Source organism: Salmo salar, chromosome 12 (genome assembly GCF_965601325.2).
Source record: "Salmo salar chromosome 12, fSalSal1, whole genome shotgun sequence".
In the NCBI taxonomy this organism is placed as follows: Eukaryota; Metazoa; Chordata; class Actinopteri; order Salmoniformes; family Salmonidae; genus Salmo; species Salmo salar.
The window spans coordinates 68,987,526-69,008,921 of record NC_138302.1 but is presented as its reverse complement, the minus strand read 5'-3'; the positions used below and the strand labels follow the sequence as shown (position 1 = coordinate 69,008,921).

At 45.7% G+C, this 21,396-nt stretch overlaps 1 protein-coding gene across 2 annotated transcripts; it reads left to right on the top strand.

Moving 5' to 3' along the window:
- The first annotated feature begins 2,544 nt into the window (after positions 1-2,544).
- Positions 2,545-21,203, top strand: smarcc2 (SWI/SNF related BAF chromatin remodeling complex subunit C2). 2 transcript variants are annotated; one of them, XM_082959254.1, is made up of 25 exons: positions 2,545-2,682; positions 3,514-3,633; positions 3,753-3,838; positions 4,067-4,142; positions 4,239-4,331; positions 5,181-5,250; positions 5,407-5,476; positions 6,305-6,380; positions 6,791-7,044; positions 7,287-7,411; positions 8,419-8,478; positions 8,625-8,793; positions 13,257-13,328; positions 13,489-13,602; positions 13,733-13,886; positions 13,975-14,094; positions 14,203-14,265; positions 14,490-14,748; positions 15,004-15,165; positions 15,311-15,372; positions 15,525-15,645; positions 15,773-15,936; positions 17,082-17,216; positions 17,304-17,676; positions 18,383-21,203. In XM_082959254.1, exons 1-25 carry the CDS (start codon positions 2,572-2,574, stop codon positions 18,445-18,447), a joined length of 3,174 nt encoding a protein of 1,057 aa, XP_082815380.1. In that variant the 5' UTR covers positions 2,545-2,571; the 3' UTR covers positions 18,448-21,203. The 2 variants fall into 2 exon arrangements, with proteins under 2 accessions (XP_082815380.1, XP_082815379.1); XM_082959253.1 differs by having other exon boundaries at positions 4,061-4,142.
- Positions 21,204-21,396: the final 193 nt, after the last annotated feature.

Here is a 21,396-nt window from a genome sequence, read left to right as displayed (position 1 = left end):
GAAAAACATTTCTTAATTCTCTAGAGTCTAAGACGTTGACGGGTGGTGTTGGGTTATAAGCTGGCACATGGAATTGTTTTAAGACGATCATACCATAGATAATTTAGCTATTTGATTTTGAATTTTAGGACCCCTTTAGCTATCATAAAATATAAGTACCAAAAATATTTGATAATATATAGAATTTGGCATTTATTACCAAATCCCACAGAAACCCATTGAATAACACATTCATAAACGGTAAAAAATACTTTTGAGTGTCTGTCCTATATCTAGGAGATATAAGAAAGCTCAGGAAATATAAACTATAAATTTGTACACATATTTAACCTCTTATTTTTGTTGGCACAAAACTACCTCCATACTTCCATTCATTTGTATGCGTTAAGTTTAGACGGGTCCCGTCTTGTTCATGAGAGTCTCATCTTTCCATAGAGTGGTCACATTAGTTTGTAGGCTAAACCTTACAGCAGTTTTCATGAGAAAACAGATTTTCAGGATGTCTCATGGTGTGACAACCACCATAGATGCGATAGATTGAGATGCGATAGATTGAGACGCAGCCTATGAAAAAACATGGGATATCTGTAGCTTAAACTGGCAGATTTTGATGGGGATTTTTTTATTATGTTACTTAGATTGACACACCCATGCGTCAATAGACTCTAGGGAGAAGCAACTGGAATTATATGGGGATAAACATACCTGAATTTGTCCAATAGAAACTGTCTGGTAAAATATAATACAAAGAACAAAACGTTAGTTAATTTTTGTATTTTTTTACCATCTTTGAAATGCAAAAGAATGGCAATAATGTATTATTCCAGCCCAGGTGCAATTTACATTTTGGCCACTAGATGGCAGCAGTGTATGTGCAAATTTTTTGACTGATCCAATGAACCATTGCATATCTGTTCAAAATGTTCTATCAAGACTGCCCAAATGTGCCTAATTGGTTTATTAATAAATGTTCAAGTTCATAATTGTGCACTCTCCTTAAACCATAGCATGGCATTCTTTCACTGTAATAGCTACTGTAAATTGGACAGTGCAGTTAGATGAACAATAATTTAAGCTTTTTGCCCATATCAGACATGTCTGGGATTTTTTGGGGTTACTTACAACCTCATGCTATTCACATTAGCCTACATTAGCTCAACGGTCCCGCAGGAGGGACACCGATCCCGTAGAGAGACATGAAGATCAGTCAGTCTGGAACATGTCAAGAACTTTGAAAGTTTCTTCAAGTGCAGTCGCAAAAACCATCAAGCACTATGATGAAACTGGCTCTAATGAGGACCGCCACAGGAAAGGAAGACCGAGTTACCTCTGCTGCAGAGGATAAGTTCATTAGATTCACCAGCCTCAGATTGCAGCCCAAATAAATGCTTCACAGAGTTCAAGTAACAGACACATCTCAACATCAACTGTTCAGAGGAGACTGTGTGAATTAGGCCTTCATGGTCGAATTGCTGCAATGAAACCGCTACTAAAGGACACTAATACTAAGAAGAGACTTGGTCCAAGAAACACAAGCAAAGGATATTAGACCGGTGGAAATCTGTCTTTTGGTCTGATAAATCCAAATTTGAGATTTTTGGTTCCAACCGCCGTGTCTTTCTGAGACGCAGAGTAGGTGAACGGATTACCTCCGCATTTGTGGTTCCCAATGTGAAGCATGGAGGAGGAGGTGTGATGGTTGGGGGTGCTTTGCTGGTGACACTGTCAGTGATTTATTTAGAATTCAAGGCACACAACCAGCATGGCTACACAGCATTCTGCAGCTATGCACCATCCCATCTGGTTTGTGCTTAGTGGGACTATCATTTGTTTTTCAACAGGACAATGACCTAACACACCTCCAGGCTGTGTAAGAGCTATTTGACCAAGAAGGAGAGTGATGGAGTGCTGCATCTGATGACCTGGCCTCCACAATCACCTGACCTCAACCCAATTGAGATGGTTTGGGATGAGTTGGACTGCAGAGTGAAGGAAAAGCAGCCAACAAGTGCTCAGCAAATCCGTGAAATCCTTCAAGATTGTTGGAAAAGCATTCCGAGCTGGTTGAGAGTGTGCAAAATTGTCATCAAGGTTTAGGGTGGCTACTTTGAAAAATCTAAAATCTAAAATCTATTTTAATTTGTTTAACACTTTTTTGGTTATTACGTTTTCCCATATGTGTTATTTCATTGTTTTGGTGTTTTGACAATGTAGAAAATAGTACAAATAAAGAAAAACCCTTGAATGAGTAGATGTGTCCAAACTTTTGACTGGTACTATATATATATATATATATATATATATATATATATATATATATATATATATATATATATATATATATATATATATATATTTGTTGTTGTTGGTTTTTTGGGGGGGTGGGGGGCGCTGGGTACTAGGTGATATTCCGCTGACTGTGTGAAAGCCCTTTAAACTGTATTTTCTTTATACAACAACACCACTTGCAGTACATTTGCTGCAACTACAGCGGTATTAATGGACCCATTGGCTGCAATGTCATATTTCCACCACGAGGCGGCGGTCGACGTCGACATTCTGCAGACAAAGATGGCGGTGCGGAAGAAAGACGGCGGCCCGAACGTAAAATATTTCGAAGCGTCTGATACAGTCTCGCAGTTCGACAATGTTCGCGTTTGGTTGGGCAAGAATTATAAAAAGGTACTGCTGTTTTTTGTTAATGTAATGAATACATTCATTCATATGATCATAAATGAAAGAGGGCAATTTTAACAGTAGAAGGAGTGGGCAGGCGAGTGAGGGTGTGATGAGATGGGTTGCAGTATAGTCCAGTTGTTTAATCCACACATTCACGAGACGGAAACAAAAGGATGCTGAGGAAACGTCTTGGCAAGTGCCGCGTGATGGACATTTGATATGTTTTAAGTGGATGTTTCTACACCCATTTAGTAGAGGGAAATGAATGGCCTGTGTTGGGGGTTGCTGTTCGGGGGAGGGGAGGGAACCTAGCTAGCTGGCTAGCTAGCTAACGTTAATTTCATGGATTGCAGATGCCTACTCCTGCCAGCGCAAGTGCACAAATCCAGATGTTAAGCTGTTTTTTTTTTTACCGGCGCCTTCGGTTTTCTCTTTCACCCCATTGCACTCCATGGTCTTTTAGGGCAATATATGCGCCATGAGTTTTCATGATCCGACTCCTTTTACCCCCAGATGGTGAGAAGGATTTTCTCATTATAGTGTTGCCAAAAAAGCCATGTCTATTGTCTCAGAGCAAGCGCTCAACCCCACCATTTTCAACATGGGCCAGACAGAAAGAATACAAAGATTCACATTGATGAACCTATAATTTCTTTGACCATCAAATTACCTCTGTTTTTGTTAATTGTACTGTTCCAACTATCAAATATCTATCTAAGATCCACTCACTTACACCATTCTTGAATATATGGGATAATACCAGAATAATGATGATGTGTTACAATGTATATTTATCCTGATATTTCCATGTAAATCCTCTCTCTTGTCCCTCAGTACATCCAGGCGGAGCCCCCCACCAACAAGTCTCTGTCCAGCCTGGTGGTCCAGCTGCTGCAGTTTCAGGAGGAGGTGTTCGGACGACATGTCAGCAACCCACCTCTCACCAGGTTGCCGGTGAGAGAACTTGCATGCACACACATGTGCTCAGGCACACTCACGCACACAATTTACTATTGTGCTTCCCCTATTCCACTATTCTAATAGTGTATCTAACCCTCTGTCTTTCTGTTCAGATGAAGAGTTTCCTGGACTTTAAGTCTGGCGGGGCTCTCTGCCACATTCTGGCTGCAGCCTACAAGTTCAAGAGTGATCAGGGCTGGTAAGAGTTTCATTCTAGCCTGTATATTTTGTTTTGCTCACTACACTTACACCCCCCTCAAATGAGTTTAACCCACTAATTTGTATGGTTCAGAAGTTCTGATTAAGATGAAACCAAATAGACTGATCCTTGAGACGTTTTCATTTTCACAATGATGCATTTTTATTGAAATATTTGATGAGGTTGTGTGAGATTTTTGACTCCTGTCTGTCTTCATGGCAGGCGCAGGTTTGACTTTCAGAATCCTTCTCGGATGGACCGCAATGTAGAGATGTTCATGACTATCGAGAAATCTCTAGTACAGGTCCGTCTGCCCTTGTCTTCCTTGGAAAACTATTTTCTTTGTCTGTGTCGCTCTCTTTTTTTATTTACTCTCTCGTTCTCTGCATCTGTTCATCAGAACAACTGTCTGAGTCGACCAGTGATCTACCTGAGCTCTGACATTGAGGCCAAGCTGCTGGGGAAACTGAAGGACATCATCAAGAGGCACCAGGTAGGCTTTTCTTCACTGACCTAATGACCAAACTGTATGAGTACACAATACAGTACAGCTTCATACAAAACAATACATTACAGTACAGCACAATACAAAACAATATAATACAGCACAATACAGTACAGCACAATACAAAACAATACAATACATTATAATACAGCACAATACAGTACAGCACAATACAATACAATACAGTTCAGCTTCATACAAAACAATACAATACATTATAATACAGCACAATACATTACAGCACAATACAATACAGTTCAGCTTCATACAAAACAATACAATACATTATAATACAGCACAATACAGTACAGAACAATACAAAACAATACAATACATTATAATACAGCACAATACAGTACAGCACAATACAATACAGTTCAGCTTCATACAAAACAATACAATACATTATAATACAGCACAATACATTACAGTACAGCACAATACATTAGAGTACAATACAGTACAACTTCATACAAAACAATACATTACAATAAAGCACAATACATTACAGTACAGCTTCATACAAAACAATACAATACAGCACATTACAGTACAATACAATACAGTACAGCTTCATACAAAACATTACAGTACAGCACAATACAGTACAGCACAATACAATACAGTACAGCTTCATACAAAACAATACATTACAATACAGCACAATACATTACAGTACAGCATCATACAAAACAATACAATACAGCACATTACAGTACAGCACAATGCAGAACAATACAATACAGTACAGCTTCATGCAAAACAATACAATACAGCACAATATAATACAATACAGTACAACACAGTTAAGCAGAGTGTGTTTGCTGTCTCCTGCAGGGCTCAGTGACTGAAGACAAGACGTCCAGCTCCCATGTGGTGGTTCCCATCCCTGCCAGTCTGGAGGAGGGTGAGGCAGTCAGACATTATCAAATGTTATCTGGTGGCCAGAATGTTTGTCCTGACTTTATACCTGGAAAGTGAATTGGTCTAGTAGCTAACTAGACTAATGGATTGATCATAGAGACATTTTTCTCTCTCCCTCTCCCCTCCCCCGTTGGTTCAGAGGAGTGGGTGCGTCCGGTAATGAAGAGAGACAAGCAGGTGCTGCTCCACTGGGGATACTATCCTGACAGGTAGGGACTGTCCGTACTGGGGCCTCAGCCTGACAACGTCAACACAACCTTCGGATAAAGCCTTGTGCAGAACAGGGTGCTCTAACACCATGGAAACTCAGGATGATAATAATAATGATGGATTGGATTTATATAGCGCCTTTTTACATTGGTACTCAAAGCACTTATCATAGTAAGGGGGAAACACACCTCACCCACCTGGGTGATGCATGGCAACCATTGGGTGCCAGAACGCTCATCATACAACAGCTAGCATGGTGAGGAGTGATATATGCCAACTAGGAATGAGGGAGATGATTAAGTGGCCATGATGGAAATGGGGCCAGGTTGGGAATTCTGCCAGGACACCAGGGTTAACACCCCTACTCATACGATAATGGGACCTTTAATGACCAGAAAGAGTCAGGACACCCATTAAACATCCCATCCGACCCGAAAGACAGCACTCTACGCAGGGCAGTGTCCCTTTCACTGCCCTTGGGCATTGGGATTCGATCTTAAGAATAGAGAGAAGAGTGCCCCCTACTGGGCCTCCAGCAGCATCTGGTCTCTCATCCAGGACCAACTCTGCTTAGCTTCAGAAGCAAGCCAGCAGTGGGATGCAGGGTGGTGTGCTGCTGGCCGCATGGCACCATGTGTCTTAAATGTCACCATTTGGGGTGCAGACACATTGAAAGTACACTGACATTTTCTCTGTCCAATACCCACATCTCCTTTACCATTTGAGTTCCACACTGTTTTCTCAGCTTGTGTTATAGCACCATGTTTTGACACGTGGTGCACTAGACACATTAGTCTAACCTCTGACCTCTGTCCCCTGCTGCTCAGCTATGACACCTGGATCTCAGCCAGTGAGGTGGAGGCTGCTGTGGAAGAAGCGCCCAGCCCAGAGAAACCCAGGAAGGTCGGCAAACACATCCTTCCTTCTTCTCTTTCTGTGTCTATCTGTGACTTTCTGTGTGAGCTGATAGATAAGGGGACGGGGCTGTACCATACTGAACAAATGGCGGGAAACAACGCAATTGTGCATTAGAAGACACATTGTTTGTTGATATTTGTTGCTTACTGCATACATTTTTAATAAACAGTACGTTCTAAATAGTATGTAGTACGTTGAGTACACAGAATGTTGTTTTAGTAAGTACTAAGCAAGACAGGTTTCAGACACGTCCTCTCTCTCTCTTCCCCTCTCTTTAAGTCTCTATTTTTCTCTCGCTCTTTCTTCCTCTCCTCTCTTTCTGTTTGTGTTTTTTTTATAGCCAACATATAACATTTTGCTACATTAAATTAACACCATATAAACTGTGTCTTCAGGTCCATGCCAAGTGGATCCTGGACCTGGACCAGTTTAATGAGTGGATGAATGAGGAGGACTATGAGGTGGGGGAGGGGGGGCCCAAGAGGAAGAGGATCTCAGCTAAGACCCTGACGGATGAGGTCACCACCCCAGGGGACGAGCGTCGTGACAAGAAGCCCGGCAGTGCCAAGAAGAGGAAGCGCTCGCCCTCCCCCTCGCCCACCCCACCACCCCAGGAGAGCAAGAAGAAGAACACCAAGAAAGGGTGTGGGTGTGTTACCCTTTGTTTACTACTGTGTTGGGAGATCTGTAGATTGCTGAAATACACAATGACTAAGAAATATAAGCCTTAAAATGATATACACATAATGGTGTGTGTGTGTGTGTGTGTGTGTGTGTGTGTGTGTGTGTGTGTGTGTGTGTGTGTGTGTGTGTGTGTGTGTGTGTGTGTGTGTGTGTGTGTGTGTGTGTGTGTGTGTGTGTGTGTGTGTGTGTGTGTGTGTGTGTGTGTAGGCCCACCACCCCGTACACTAAGTCTAAGCGAGGCCAGAGAGAGGAGGAGCCGGAGGATCTGACTAAAGATCTGGATGAACCATCACCTGTACCTGCAGTGGAGGAGGTCACCCTACCTAAGACAGGTACACACGCTCACACACATGTATATATATATATATACACACACACTTACACATACACTTTATTACCTAAGATTTAGACCTCCTGATATTTACATTGGTTGAAACATTAGTATTCGTCATCATTGTGAGGGGTTGAACTGAAGTGTTGTATCACAGGTAATGCAACTCTCTCCCCCCACACCCCTTTCTCTCTCTCCCCCCACACCCCTTTCTCTCTCTCCCCCCACACCCCTTTCTCTCTCTCCCCCCACACCCCTCTCTCTCTCTTTCTCTCTCTCCCCCCACACCCCTCTCTCTCTCTTTCTCTCTCTCCCCCCACACCCCTTTCTCTCTCTCCCCCCACACCCCTCTCTCTCTCTTTCTCTCTCTCCCCCCACACCCCTTTCTCTCTCTCCCCCACACCCCTTTCTCTCTCTCCCCCACACCTCTCTCTCTTTCTCTCTCTCCCCCCACACCCCTTTCTCTCTCTCCCCCACACCCCTTTCTCTCTCTCCCCCACACCTCTCTCTCTTTCTCTCTCTCCCCCCACACCCCTCTCTCTCTCTTTCTCTCTCTCCCCCCACACCCCTTTCTCTCTCTCCCCCACACCCCTTTCTCTCTCTCCCCCACACCTCTCTCTCTTTCTCTCTCTCCCCCCACACCCCTTTCTCTCTCTCCCCCACACCCCTTTCTCTTTCTCTCCCCCCACACCTCTCTCTCTTTCTCTCTCTCCCCCCACACCCCTTTCTCTCTCTCCCCCCCACACCTCTCTCTCTTTCTCTCTCTCCCCCCACACCCCTCTCTTTCTCTCTCTCTCCCCCCACACCCCTCTCTCTCTCTTTCTCTCTCCCCCCACACCTCTCTCTCTTTCTCTCTCTTCCTCTCTCGCTCCCCCCACACCCCTCTCTCTTTCTCTCTCTCTCCCCCACACCCCTCTCTCTCTCTCTCTCCCCCCACACCTCTCTCTCCCTCTCTCTCTCTCTCCCCCATACCCCTCTCTCTCTCTGTGTGTGTGTGTGCATGTGTAGCCAACACTAAGAAAGACTCTGAGTCAACACCAGTAAAGGGAGGTACCATGACAGACCTGGGTGAGTTCCCTGAACAACTTAATAAGTTCTCAGTGTATACGCTGTCTGCAGGATGAGGTCACTTCTCACTATATTTTAGCTTACTCCATCCTTTATCTGTCCCCTGATCTGTATTTTCACTCTCTCCTCTTTTATCTCTTGAACAGATGAGCAAGAGGATGAATCCATGGAAACTGCAGGAAAGGAGGAGGAGGAGGGCTCTCCGAGTGTGAAGGGAGAGCCGGTGAAAGGGTCGGACCTTCATGAGGACAACGTGACCGAGCAGACGCACCACATCATTATCCCCAGCTATGCTGCCTGGTTCGACTACAACAGGTCTGCCTGGTTCGACTACAACAGGTAGACTACACATCATTATCCCCAGCTATGCTGCCTGGTTCGACTACAACAGGTAGGCTACACATCATTATCCCCAGCTATGCTGCCTGGTTCGACTACAACAGGTAGACTACACATCATTATCCCCAGCTATGCTGCCTGGTTCGACTACAACAGGTAGGCTTCACATCATTATCCCCAGCTATGCTGCCTGGTTCGACTACAACAGGTAGACTACACATCATTATCCCCAGCTATGCTGCCTGGTTCGACTACAACAGGTAGGCTACACATCATTATCCCCAGCTATGCTGCCTGGTTCGACTACAACAGGTAGGCTACACATCATTATCCCCAGCTATGCTGCCTGGTTCGACTACAACAGGTAGGCTACACATCATTATCCCCAGCTATGCTGCCTGGTTCGACTACAACAGGTAGGCTACACATCATTATCCCCAGCTATGCTGCCTGGTTCGACTACAACAGGTAGGCTACACATCATTATCCCCAGCTATGCTGCCTGGTTCGACTACAACAGGTAGGCTACACATCATTATCCCCAGCTATGCTGCCTGGTTCGACTACAACAGGTAGGCTACACATCATTATCCCCAGCTATGCTGCCTGGTTCGACTACAACAGGTAGGCTACACATCATTATCCCCAGCTATGCTGCCTGGTTCGACTACAACAGGTAGACTACACATCATTATCCCCAGCTATGCTGCCTGGTTCGACTACAACAGGTAGGCTTCACATCATTATCCCCAGCTATGCTGCCTGGTTCGACTACAACAGGTAGGCTACACATCATTATCCCCAGCTATGCTGCCTGGTTCGACTACAACAGGTAGGCTACACATCATTATCCCCAGCTATGCTGCCTGGTTCGACTACAACAGGTAAACTACACATCATTATCCCCAGCTATGCTGCCTGGTTCGACTACAACAGGTAGGCTACACATCATTATCCCCAGCTATGCTGCCTGGTTCGACTACAACAGGTAAACTACACATCATTATCCCCAGCTATGCTGCCTGGTTCGACTACAACAGGTAGGCTACACATCATTATCCCCAGCTATGCTGCCTGGTTCGACTACAACAGGTAGGCTACACATCATTATCCCCAGCTATGCTGCCTGGTTCGACTACAACAGGTAGACTACACATCATTATCCCCAGCTATGCTGCCTGGTTCGACTACAACAGGTAGACTACACATCATTATCCCCAGCTATGCTGCCTGGTTCGACTACAACAGGTAGGCTTCACATCATTATCCCCAGCTATGCTGCCTGGTTCGACTACAACAGGTAGGCTTCACATCATTATCCCCAGCTATGCTGCCTGGTTCGACTACAACAGCTAGGCTTCACATCATTATCCCCAGCTATGCTGCCTGGTTCGACTACAACAGGTAGGCTACACATCATTATCCCCAGCTATGCTGCCTGGTTCGACTACAACAGGTAGGCTTCACATCATTATCCCCAGCTATGCTGCCTGGTTCGACTACAACAGGTAGGCTACACATCATTATCCCCAGCTATGCTGCCTGGTTCGACTACAACAGGTAGGCTACACATCATTATCCCCAGCTATGCTGCCTGGTTCGACTACAACAGGTAGGCTACACATCATTATCCCCAGCTATGCTGCCTGGTTCGACTACAACAGGTAGGCTACACATCATTATCCCCAGCTATGCTGCCTGGTTCGACTACAACAGGTAGGCTACACATCATTATCCCCAGCTATGCTGCCTGGTTCGACTACAACAGGTAGGCTACACATCATTATCCCCAGCTATGCTGCCTGGTTCGACTACAACAGGTAGGCTACACATCATTATCCCCAGCTATGCTGCCTGGTTCGACTACAACAGGTAGGCTACACATCATTATCCCCAGCTATGCTGCCTGGTTCGACTACAACAGGTAGGCTACACATCATTATCCCCAGCTATGCTGCCTGGTTCGACTACAACAGGTAGGCTACACATCATTATCCCCAGCTATGCTGCCTGGTTCGACTACAACAGGTAGGCTACACATCATTATCCCCAGCTATGCTGCCTGGTTCGACTACAACAGGTAGGCTACACATCATTATCCCCAGCTATGCTGCCTGGTTCGACTACAACAGGTAGGCTACACATCATTATCCCCAGCTATGCTGCCTGGTTCGACTACAACAGGTAGGCTACACATCATTATCCCCAGCTATGCTGCCTGGTTCGACTACAACAGGTAGGCTACACATCATTATCCCCAGCTATGCTGCCTGGTTCGACTACAACAGGTAGGCTACACATCATTATCCCCAGCTATGCTGCCTGGTTCGACTACAACAGGTAGGCTTCACATCATTATCCCCAGCTATGCTGCCTGGTTCGACTACAACAGGTAGGCTACACATCATTATCCCCAGCTATGCTGCCTTGTTCGACTACAACAGGTAGGCTACACATCATTATCCCCAGCTATGCTGCCTGGTTCGACTACAACAGGTAGGCTACACATCATTATCCCCAGCTATGCTGCCTGGTTCGACTACAACAGGTAGGCTACACATCATTATCCCCAGCTATGCTGCCTGGTTCGACTACAACAGGTAGGCTACACATCATTATCCCCAGCTATGCTGCCTGGTTCGACTACAACAGGTAGGCTACACATCATTATCCCCAGCTATGCTGCCTGGTTCGACTACAACAGGTAGGCTACACATCATTATCCCCAGCTATGCTGCCTGGTTCGACTACAACAGGTAGGCTACACATCATTATCCCCAGCTATGCTGCCTGGTTCGACTACAACAGGTAGGCTACACATCATTATCCCCAGCTATGCTGCCTGGTTCGACTACAACAGGTAGGCTACACATCATTATCCCCAGCTATGCTGCCTGGTTCGACTACAACAGGTAGGCTACACATCATTATCCCCAGCTATGCTGCCTGGTTCGACTACAACAGGTAGGCTACACATCATTATCCCCAGCTATGCTGCCTGGTTCGACTACAACAGGTAGGCTTCACATCATTATCCCCAGCTATGCTGCCTGGTTCGACTACAACAGGTAGGCTACACATCATTATCCCCAGCTATGCTGCCTGGTTCGACTACAACAGGTAGGCTACACATCATTATCCCCAGCTATGCTGCCTTGTTCGACTACAACAGGTAGGCTACACATCATTATCCCCAGCTATGCTGCCTGGTTCGACTACAACAGGTAGGCTACACATCATTATCCCCAGCTATGCTGCCTGGTTCGACTACAACAGGTAGGCTACACATCATTATCCCCAGCTATGCTGCCTGGTTCGACTACAACAGGTAGGCTACACATCATTATCCCCAGCTATGCTGCCTGGTTCGACTACAACAGGTAGACTACACATCATTATCCCCAGCTATGCTGCCTGGTTCGACTACAACAGGTAGGCTACACATCATTATCCCCAGCTATGCTGCCTGGTTCGACTACAACAGGTAGGCTACACATCATTATCCCCAGCTATGCTGCCTGGTTCGACTACAACAGGTAGGCTACACATCATTATCCCCAGCTATGCTGCCTGGTTCGACTACAACAGGTAGGCTACACATCATTATCCCCAGCTATGCTGCCTGGTTCGACTACAACAGGTAGGCTACACATCATTATCCCCAGCTATGCTGCCTGGTTCGACTACAACAGGTAGGCTACACATCATTATCCCCAGCTATGCTGCCTGGTTCGACTACAACAGGTAGGCTACACATCATTATCCCCAGCTATGCTGCCTGGTTCGACTACAACAGGTAGGCTACACATCATTATCCCCAGCTATGCTGCCTGGTTCGACTACAACAGGTAGGCTACACATCATTATCCCCAGCTATGCTGCCTGGTTCGACTACAACAGGTAGGCTACACATCATTATCCCCAGCTATGCTGCCTGGTTCGACTACAACAGGTAGGCTACACATCATTATCCCCAGCTATGCTGCCTGGTTCGACTACAACAGGTAGGCTACACATCATTATCCCCAGCTATGCTGCCTGGTTCGACTACAACAGGTAGGCTACACATCATTATCCCCAGCTATGCTGCCTGGTTCGACTACAACAGGTAGGCTACACATCATTATCCCCAGCTATGCTGCCTGGTTCGACTACAACAGGTAGGCTACACATCATTATCCCCAGCTATGCTGCCTGGTTCGACTACAACAGGTAGGCTACACATCATTATCCCCAGCTATGCTGCCTGGTTCGACTACAACAGGTAGGCTTCACATCATTATCCCCAGCTATGCTGCCTGGTTCGACTACAACAGGTAGACTACACATCATTATCCCCAGCTATGCTGCCTGGTTCGACTACAAAAGGTAGACTACACATCTACGCGTCTTTCCCGACCATCAATGATGTCTGTTTGACCTCTTTCTGTGTTTTCCAGTGTCCATGCTATCGAGCGTAGAGCCCTCCCAGAGTTTTTCAACGGCAAGAACAAATCCAAAACCCCTGAGATGTGAGTAAACACATGCTAACATAATGTTATTATTATTATTACACATACCTAGCTTAATACACATGTACACTCCTCTGTGTTATACAGAGACCAACAGCTTTGGAATTTGGAGTAACTTAGCTGCATAACCAATGACAAGAGTCTCTCTTTCTCTTCACAGTTACCTGGCCTATAGGAACTTCATGATTGACACTTACAGGCTGAACCCGCAGGAGTACCTCACCTCTACCGCCTGTCGTAGGAACCTGGCCGGAGACGTGTGCGCCATCATGAGGTCGGGAGGACTCAGTGCACACAGGACATTTACCACAGTCGCATTGTCTTTTCATCTATGGCATGCAGTAATATTTACCTATTCCATTTATCCCTCTCTCCTCTTCGTCTTCCTCTCTCCTCTTCCTCAGGGTGCATGCGTTCCTGGAGCAGTGGGGTCTGATCAACTACCAGGTGGACTCCGAGAGCCGGCCCACCCCCATGGGCCCCCCGCCCACCTCCCACTTCCACGTCCTGGCTGACACCCCTTCCAGCCTGGTGCCCCTGCAGCCCAAGGCCTCCCAGGTACACAGACAGGTTGTTTCTATATTTTGGTTCTAGATGCCTCTCTATTTGACTGTAGCTTCACTCCACTTCTCTCTGTCCCCTCCAGACTCCGGCAGCCCAGCAGATTCTGTCCTTCCCAGACAAGGTGAAGGAGAAGCAGCCAGCCGACCTGCAGAACTTTGGCCTGAGGACAGACATGTACAGCAAGAAGACTGGGCCTCCTAAGGTATGGCTCTGAACACTGCAGGACTGATGAGGATCATAGTGCACTGTGTAGCTATCTATAAAGAGTAGTGAGGTGTGTTACGGGGATGCTACTTCTTCCTGTCTGCAGAGTAAGACTGCTGCCAGCGCCATGCGAGACTGGACCGAACAGGAGACACTACTGCTGCTAGAGGTAACTAACAGCACAGCTCTGTCTCATCCCCTTTATTACCATTCAATAGAATGCCCTTTACAGCCAAATAAACTTGAAACGGTGTTGAGAGGATCGACAACAAAAACACACAAAGAACTTATCTGAAAATGTAACCTAGGGCTTAATATGACATCCTTATTAATATCAATCATATCATCCCCTCCTCTCCCCTCCTCTCCCCCCCCCCCCTCCTCTCCCCCCAGGGTCTAGAGATGTACAAGGATGACTGGAACAAGGTGTCGGAGCATGTGGGCTCACGCACCCAGGACGAGTGTATCCTGCACTTCCTGCGTCTGCCCATCGAGGACCCATACCTGGAGGACACGTCCTCGTCCCTGGGCCCCCTGGCCTACCAGCCCGTCCCCTTCAGCCAGGCAGGCAACCCCGTCATGAGCACCGTGGCCTTCCTGGCGTCCGTGGTGGACCCCCGCGTGGCCTCCGCAGCCGCCAAGTCTGCCCTGGGTGAGAGGTCAACTCACTAAATAACCGTCGGATCACACAGAGTACAGGCTGGCCTGATTTGTGTCAGAGCTGTTTAGTTAACCTTTATTTACCAGGAAGTGTCTTGGAAGTTTTGGATCTTTTTTTTTTTCTCCAGAGATACTTTTTAGAGGTGGCATGTGTATTTGCTGTAGCCTTCAGAACCAACTCCCTGCTTCTTTCACCACTGTTCATTCTCTCTCTTTTCCTTCCCCCCTCTCGCTCTCTCTCTCTCAGAGGAGTTTTCCCGTATGAAGGAGGAGGTCCCAGCAGCACTGGTGGAGGCCCATGTGAGGAGGGTGGAGGAGGCAGCGCGGACCAGTGGCAGACAGGACCCCCTCTACGGCCTGGAAGGCAGCGGCATCGCAGGCACCAGCCTGGAGGAGGGAGAAAAACCTGGTACAGATTCCATCTACTATTATCTAAAACTATAGTTGTCTTTGGTCATATTTCCATGTATGTCAATGAGGGGAAATGAGTTTCCGGTGGGGTGCACATAGGACACTAGGCTTGTTGACAACTCATGTCTTTTCTCTTCCTCCAGAAGAGAGCAGTGAGGAGAGTAAAAGTGACAGCCAATCCAGTGAGGAGAAGAGGGAGACCAAGGTATGGTGCCTTTAGGACTTCTACTTTACTTGTGTTTGTGTGGTCGAGTCTTCTGAAACCAGCTACGCTCTGGGTCTGAATGGTGTAGGTTGTGATGATTTATACTCAAGTGTTGACCATTGTCCTTGTCCCCGTCCCCATGGTGATAACAGGAGAACAAAGAGGGAGCCATGGAAGAGGGGGAGAAGCAAGGAGAAAACGGGAAGAAGGAGGAGGAGAGAGGGAGAGAGGGAGAAGGAGAGGGAGAGACTGAGAAGACAGACTCGGAGATGGGTAATGTTTATGTCTGTGACTGATTTTGAATGTATCTTTATAAACTTTGTAAAATAGTCAAGTTTGTCTCTTGTTTTTTACAGACACTTAATTATGTGTGACTTCTATGTTTCCCTCTCTGCATTAGGTGATGGAGAGAAGGAGAAGGAAGGGAAGGAGGGCTCTGAGGAGGGCCAGAGAGAAGGAGAGAGTGAGGGAGAGAGGAAGGCGAAGGTGGAGCGGGATGTGGGAGAGGGGAACCTGGCTACCGCTGCTGCCTCCGCCCTGGCTGCTGCTGCCGTCAAAGCCAAGGTCTGACCTCTGACCCGTGTTTAGCATGATGCCCCTAACCACAGATCTAGGATGAGGGGCTGTATGTATCAAACTTCTCAGAGCAGGAGTGCTGATCTACAGGTGTAGGATCTTAATTCGATCACTATTTTGTTGCTGAGGATTTTCTTGCACAGCAGCGTGCTTGAGGTTTTGAAAAGGCTTCTAAAGTTTGTAATTTCCACTTAAAAATGTCAGACTTGATTTGCCCTAATGAAAAATGCATCAACCCCTACAAAAAAGGTCCATTAATTATAATCACAGTTCTTGTTGCTGCAGGATCCATTTCCTGCTGTAGCAAACTGGCTGAAATTAAGATCTTACATCTGTAGGGTCAGTTTTCCCTTTGGGATCATAATGAATAAGATGTTATTTTTTTATTTTATTTCACCTTTATTTAACCAGGTAGGCCAGTTGAGAACAAGTTCTCATTTACAACTGCAACATGGCCAAGATAAAGCAAAGCAGTGCGACACAAACAACAACATAGAGTTAGTTACACATGGAATAAACAAGCGTACAGTCAATAACACAATAGAAAAAAGAAAGTCTATATACAGTGTGTGCAACTGGTGTGAGGAGGTAAGGCAATAAATAGGCCATAGTAGCAAGTAATTACAATTTAGAAGATTAACACTGGAGTGATAAATGAGCAGATGATGATGTGCAAGTAGAAGTACTGGTGTGCAAAAGAGCAGAAAAGTAAATAAAAACAATATGGGGATGAGGTAGGTAGATTGGATGGTCTATTTACAGATGGACTATGTATAGCTGCAGTGATTGGTTAGCTGCTCGGATAGCTGATGTTTAAAGTTAGTGAGGGAAATATAAGTCTCCAGCTTCAGCGATTTTTGCAATTTGTTCCAGATTACATTAGGATGCACCTGATCCTAGATCAGCTCTCCTAGCCAACCGCCAGGGGTTAAATCATATCTGACCCTATCTGTTTCTCATACTGATTATCAACCAGGGATTGTTCAATATGTCTGTGCCATTTCACATGAAAAGATGACTCGCATCCATACTTCTCTCTCTTTCTTGATCTCCCCTATACATCTTCTCTCCCCCTCCGTCTCCATTTCTGTCTCCCCCTCCATCCTTCTCTATCTGTCTGTCTCTCTCCATAGCACCTGGCTGCGGTGGAGGAGAGGAAGATCAAGTCTCTGGTGGCTCTGCTGGTGGAGACTCAGATGAAGAAGCTGGAGATCAAACTTAGACACTTTGAAGAGCTGGAGACCATCATGGACCGAGAGAGGGAGGCGGTGAGTCAGGGAGAAGTGAAGGGTTATGGGGGATGTAGTTTAAGTAGACTTGTTGGTTGGAGTGCGCATATACATGTGTGTGTGTAGTTGGAGTACCAGAGGCAGCAGCTGCTGGCAGACCGTCAGTCGTTCCACATGGAGCAGCTGAAGTATGCAGAGATGAGGGCGCGTCAGCAGCACTTCCAACAGATCCAGCAGCACAGCCAGACTGGAGGCCCACACTCCGCCCCGGCCCCCACTGGCCCTCCACCCCAGGGCCCCTCAGCCACCCAGTCCCAGCCAACCCTCAGTACCCCTGCACCACAGCCAGCTCCCAGCCCAGCACCCCCTACCAGCTCCATCCCTTCCTCTGTCCAGCCCGCGGAGCCCCAGCCGCCCCCCAGTGGTCCTCACACCTCACCTCCCCGCCCGCCAGGCCAGCCCCCCACGGCCCACTCCAGCACCACCCCAACACTCCACGGTGAGTCACACTTTGTGTTATCGAACTGCAAATTCAGTATTTAACTCATACTGTACAAAAGTAATAACGTGGGCCTACTGAGTAGCGCAGCGGTCTAAGGCACTGCATCGCAGTGCTAGCTGCGTCACTACAGATCCTGTTTCGATCCCAGGCTGTTTTGCAGCCGGCCTCAACCGGGAGACCCGTCAAGCGGCGATTGGCCCAGCGTCGTCCGGGTTAGGGGAGGGTTTGGCCGGCCGGGTTGTCCTTGTCCCATCACGCTCTAGCAACTCCTGTGGCGGGCCGGGTGCAATGCGCGCTGACACGGTCGCCAGGTGTACAGTGTTTCCTCCGACACATTGGTGTGGCTGGCTTCCGTGTTAGGCGGACATTGTGTCAAGAAGCAGTGCGGCTTGGCGGGGTCATGTTTCGGAGAACGCACGGCTCTCGACCTTCGCCTTTCCTGAGTCTGTATGGGAGTTGCAGCGATGAGACAAGACTGTAACTACCAATTTGGACACCACAAAGTTGGGGAGAAAAAGGGGTTAAAAATAAATAATAATCATGTGAGCCACTGGAATCAACTTGAACTTTACTGTGACTTTTTTTTGTTGGTGTGTGTGTGTGTGTGTGTGTGTGTGTGTGTGTGTGTGTGTGTGTGTGTGTGTGTGTGTGTGTGTGTGTGTGTGTGTGTTTTACACATCTTATTCTCTTTTCTTGAACCCAGAGCCTAGTGCCCCTCTACCTGAGGATACACACCACTCCTCAGCCCCAGTTCCCCCTCCACAGTGAAAAGAAAGAGAGGGAGGGAGAGGAGAGAGGGAAGAAGAGAGCGAGAGAAGGGTCCTGGCAAACTGAATGACATTGACCACTTTGTACCTATGAATCCTGCCTGTTTCATCTAAAAATGAAGAAGTCAAACTGAAGGACATATAACAAACTTTGATCATGTTTAACATTTTGAACGATTTACATGAGAAAGAAAAGCAAAACAAGAACATTTCACTGAAGTCTACCTTACCTTACCAGAGTGACTATAAAGATCCCCTCAACTAAACCTATGTGTTACCTTACCAGAGTGACTATAAAGATCCCCTCAACTAAACAAGAAAATACCAATGAAGAACTTTGTCGGTTTTCAAACTAACAGTCCCCCAGTCATTTTTCCAGACATAAGTTGCCTAATGACTTTCACCTTTCACATCAGAGCCCAAGGTTAAACCAAGAGAGTATGGTCATGTAAATACACCACTTGACCTGAGGATATGAAGAGAACTTAAAGACTTGTCTGAGCAGTCCTTTGACCAGTGGTGCTTTGGTGCTTTCGTTTCCTGTTATAGTTTACTGAAGTCAGATGTCCTACCATGTTCCCAGAGGTACCTACCTACCTATTCACCCACGGTACCCCTGGTAGGAATTTATAAAAGAGAAAAAAAGATTTGCACTTTGAAAAGATGTTTCCCCGGTGGCCATATCTAGAGACATGAAGCATTATTAATGGCTCTATTCAATCCGCGTCGCAGAAGTTCAGCGTTACGGCGTGATTGAAATGTAAAGGCAATGTTAGCGGAGACTGCATTCACAGTAAACACTGCATATGTCAGCTCAATCGGAAATGACCTTTACATTTCTATCGCGCAATCTGTAACACTTCAGCAATACAGATTGAATAGAGCCCTAACTCAATTGACCTGAAGCACTTAGCTGCTCTCTTGTTTTGAACTTTTACTACGATGTCATAGTTTCCAAATATGAGATTCTCAGTCCTAGGTCACCTTATTTCATTGGATTGGCTGCTTGTTGCCCTATGTGTGTGAATGTGCTGTTATAGAGCATTGGGGTTGGTCTGTTGGTTAGATGTATCCTAAACTAAAACAAAGTATGTGTTAGGGAAATGAAAAAGGATGAACGAATGGTATTACTCTTTTGTAATGATATGTATTCCACTTGGAGACCGTCTCATCTTGCCCTACTGCCATTTGTTATTAAGACTATGTACTGTAAACTGGATTTTCTGTTACAAATGTTTCACTCCAATTGGAACAGAAAATCCCTCCATGACTGAGCATTAGAAACCACTTAAAGTATTGATGAAGGGCCACACCCCCAGAGTCAGAGTGCCCTCTAGGACACAATGTCCTAAAAGGCCTTATTTGAACTGTATTTTGAGCTCGATTCAATCCATATAGCAAATGTTCAGCGTTACGGTGTGATTGAAATGTAAAGGCAATGTTAGCGGAGACTGCATTCACAGTAAACACTGCATATGTCAGCTCAATCGGAAATGACCTTTACATTTCTATCGCGCAATCTGTAACACTTCAGCAATACAGACTGAATAGAGCCCTTTGTTTTTTAAGTTTAAGATCTGAAGCACTTCTGAAACAGTTGCACATGCTCAGAGCAGAGCATAAGTCTAGCAGTAACTGCACAAATAAGATGGTGTTTGTCAGCATATCCAGTATGGCTAGTCAGTATCAGTGAATCATACCATTGTAGAGATTATACTCTAAAACAATTACTGGATATAGCTCTGGAAGAACCTTATTGGCAACTTCAAAGATAACAGGCATCACCATCACAACTCTGTTCATTTTTTTTATGTTTGCAATTTTCTCCATATGAGTTTGTGGGGTGAAGCCAGAGGTGTGGACATTTGGAAATTCACAGATTTTTATAGTTTGTTTTGTGTTTTCCAATGACCTGTCCAACTAGCACGAAGCTGTTAGTGTGATGGAAGTGGCTTTAATGTTACAAAATAACTTTCTAATTCAAGGAATCTGAGAAGTCAGTTCAGCTTGCAGAGGAGAATTGTGTCCTTTAATATCTGTAAACAATATCTTCTCTATGTATCCTATCTATTTTTATAATATTTGACTGTCGGGTTTTCCAGTTTTGTTTCTTTGATATTATTGTTTGCATTTTATTGCTGTATTTCATTATCTTGTAACCTCTAATCCCCTCCCTCATTGTCATGTGCGTGATCCTGATAGGCCTCCATGACCTTTCAATCAGTGTGACTGTGAGCATGGGTGTGTTTCCCCCAGTGTTCCTTCAGTTCAGTTCCAACCAACCCCCTTGTGCCATTGTTTTGAATTGTTACAAAGGCTGAGGAATTGGGATGCTCATTGTTCTCATACAGAAGTACAAAATGACGACACAGCAACACATCACACAAACCCACTCCTCTGACAGTGTCGTACATATACTTCGATAATAAAACTTGTGTCCAGATAGCCAGTGTTAGAAACTTCACTACAGTCGTGACCATGGATGGACTGCTTTGGTCTCTGTTATTGCATTGTGTGGATTTCGTGATATGAAATACATGTTCAGTTTCTTGTTTCTGTTAGTTTTTCATGATTGCTAACGATAACAATGATTGCATTGATTATACAGTAGAAATGAACCTTTCCTCAGTCAAACTGTTGTCAAATTAGTGTCAACAGTTGCTCTGCAGTTCGAATTGAATTAAAAAAATATATATATGCGAAGGTTTTACTTACAATTTTTTGGGGAAAATCAAATAAATGAAGATGTGACGTGTATAGTTTGGTCATTGTTGCTACAGTGGGGATCACAATTATTGACACCCTGGATAAAGATCAGCAAAAATGACTGTATAAAAGAAATAATTCAAATACTGAGCTGTATTGTATGCAACATATTTGTTTTTAATTATTTTATACTAATACAATTGCTCAAAGAAAGAGATTTTGTTTAAAGGCCCTGTGCAGTCAA

What these genes read in the sequence shown, in the direction of transcription:
- smarcc2 (XM_082959253.1), top strand. Translation starts at nt 2,572, where the DNA reads ATGGCGGTGCGGAAGAAAGACGGCGGCCCGAACGTAAAATATTTCGAA. An exon ending in TGGGGATACTATCCTGACAG is followed by an intron (nt 5,477 to 6,304) that starts GTAGGGACTGTC and finishes CCTGCTGCTCAG; the next exon opens with CTATGACACCTGGATCTCAG. An exon ending in CACCACCCCAACACTCCACG is followed by an intron (nt 17,677 to 18,382) that starts GTGAGTCACACT and finishes TCTTGAACCCAG; the next exon opens with AGCCTAGTGCCCCTCTACCT.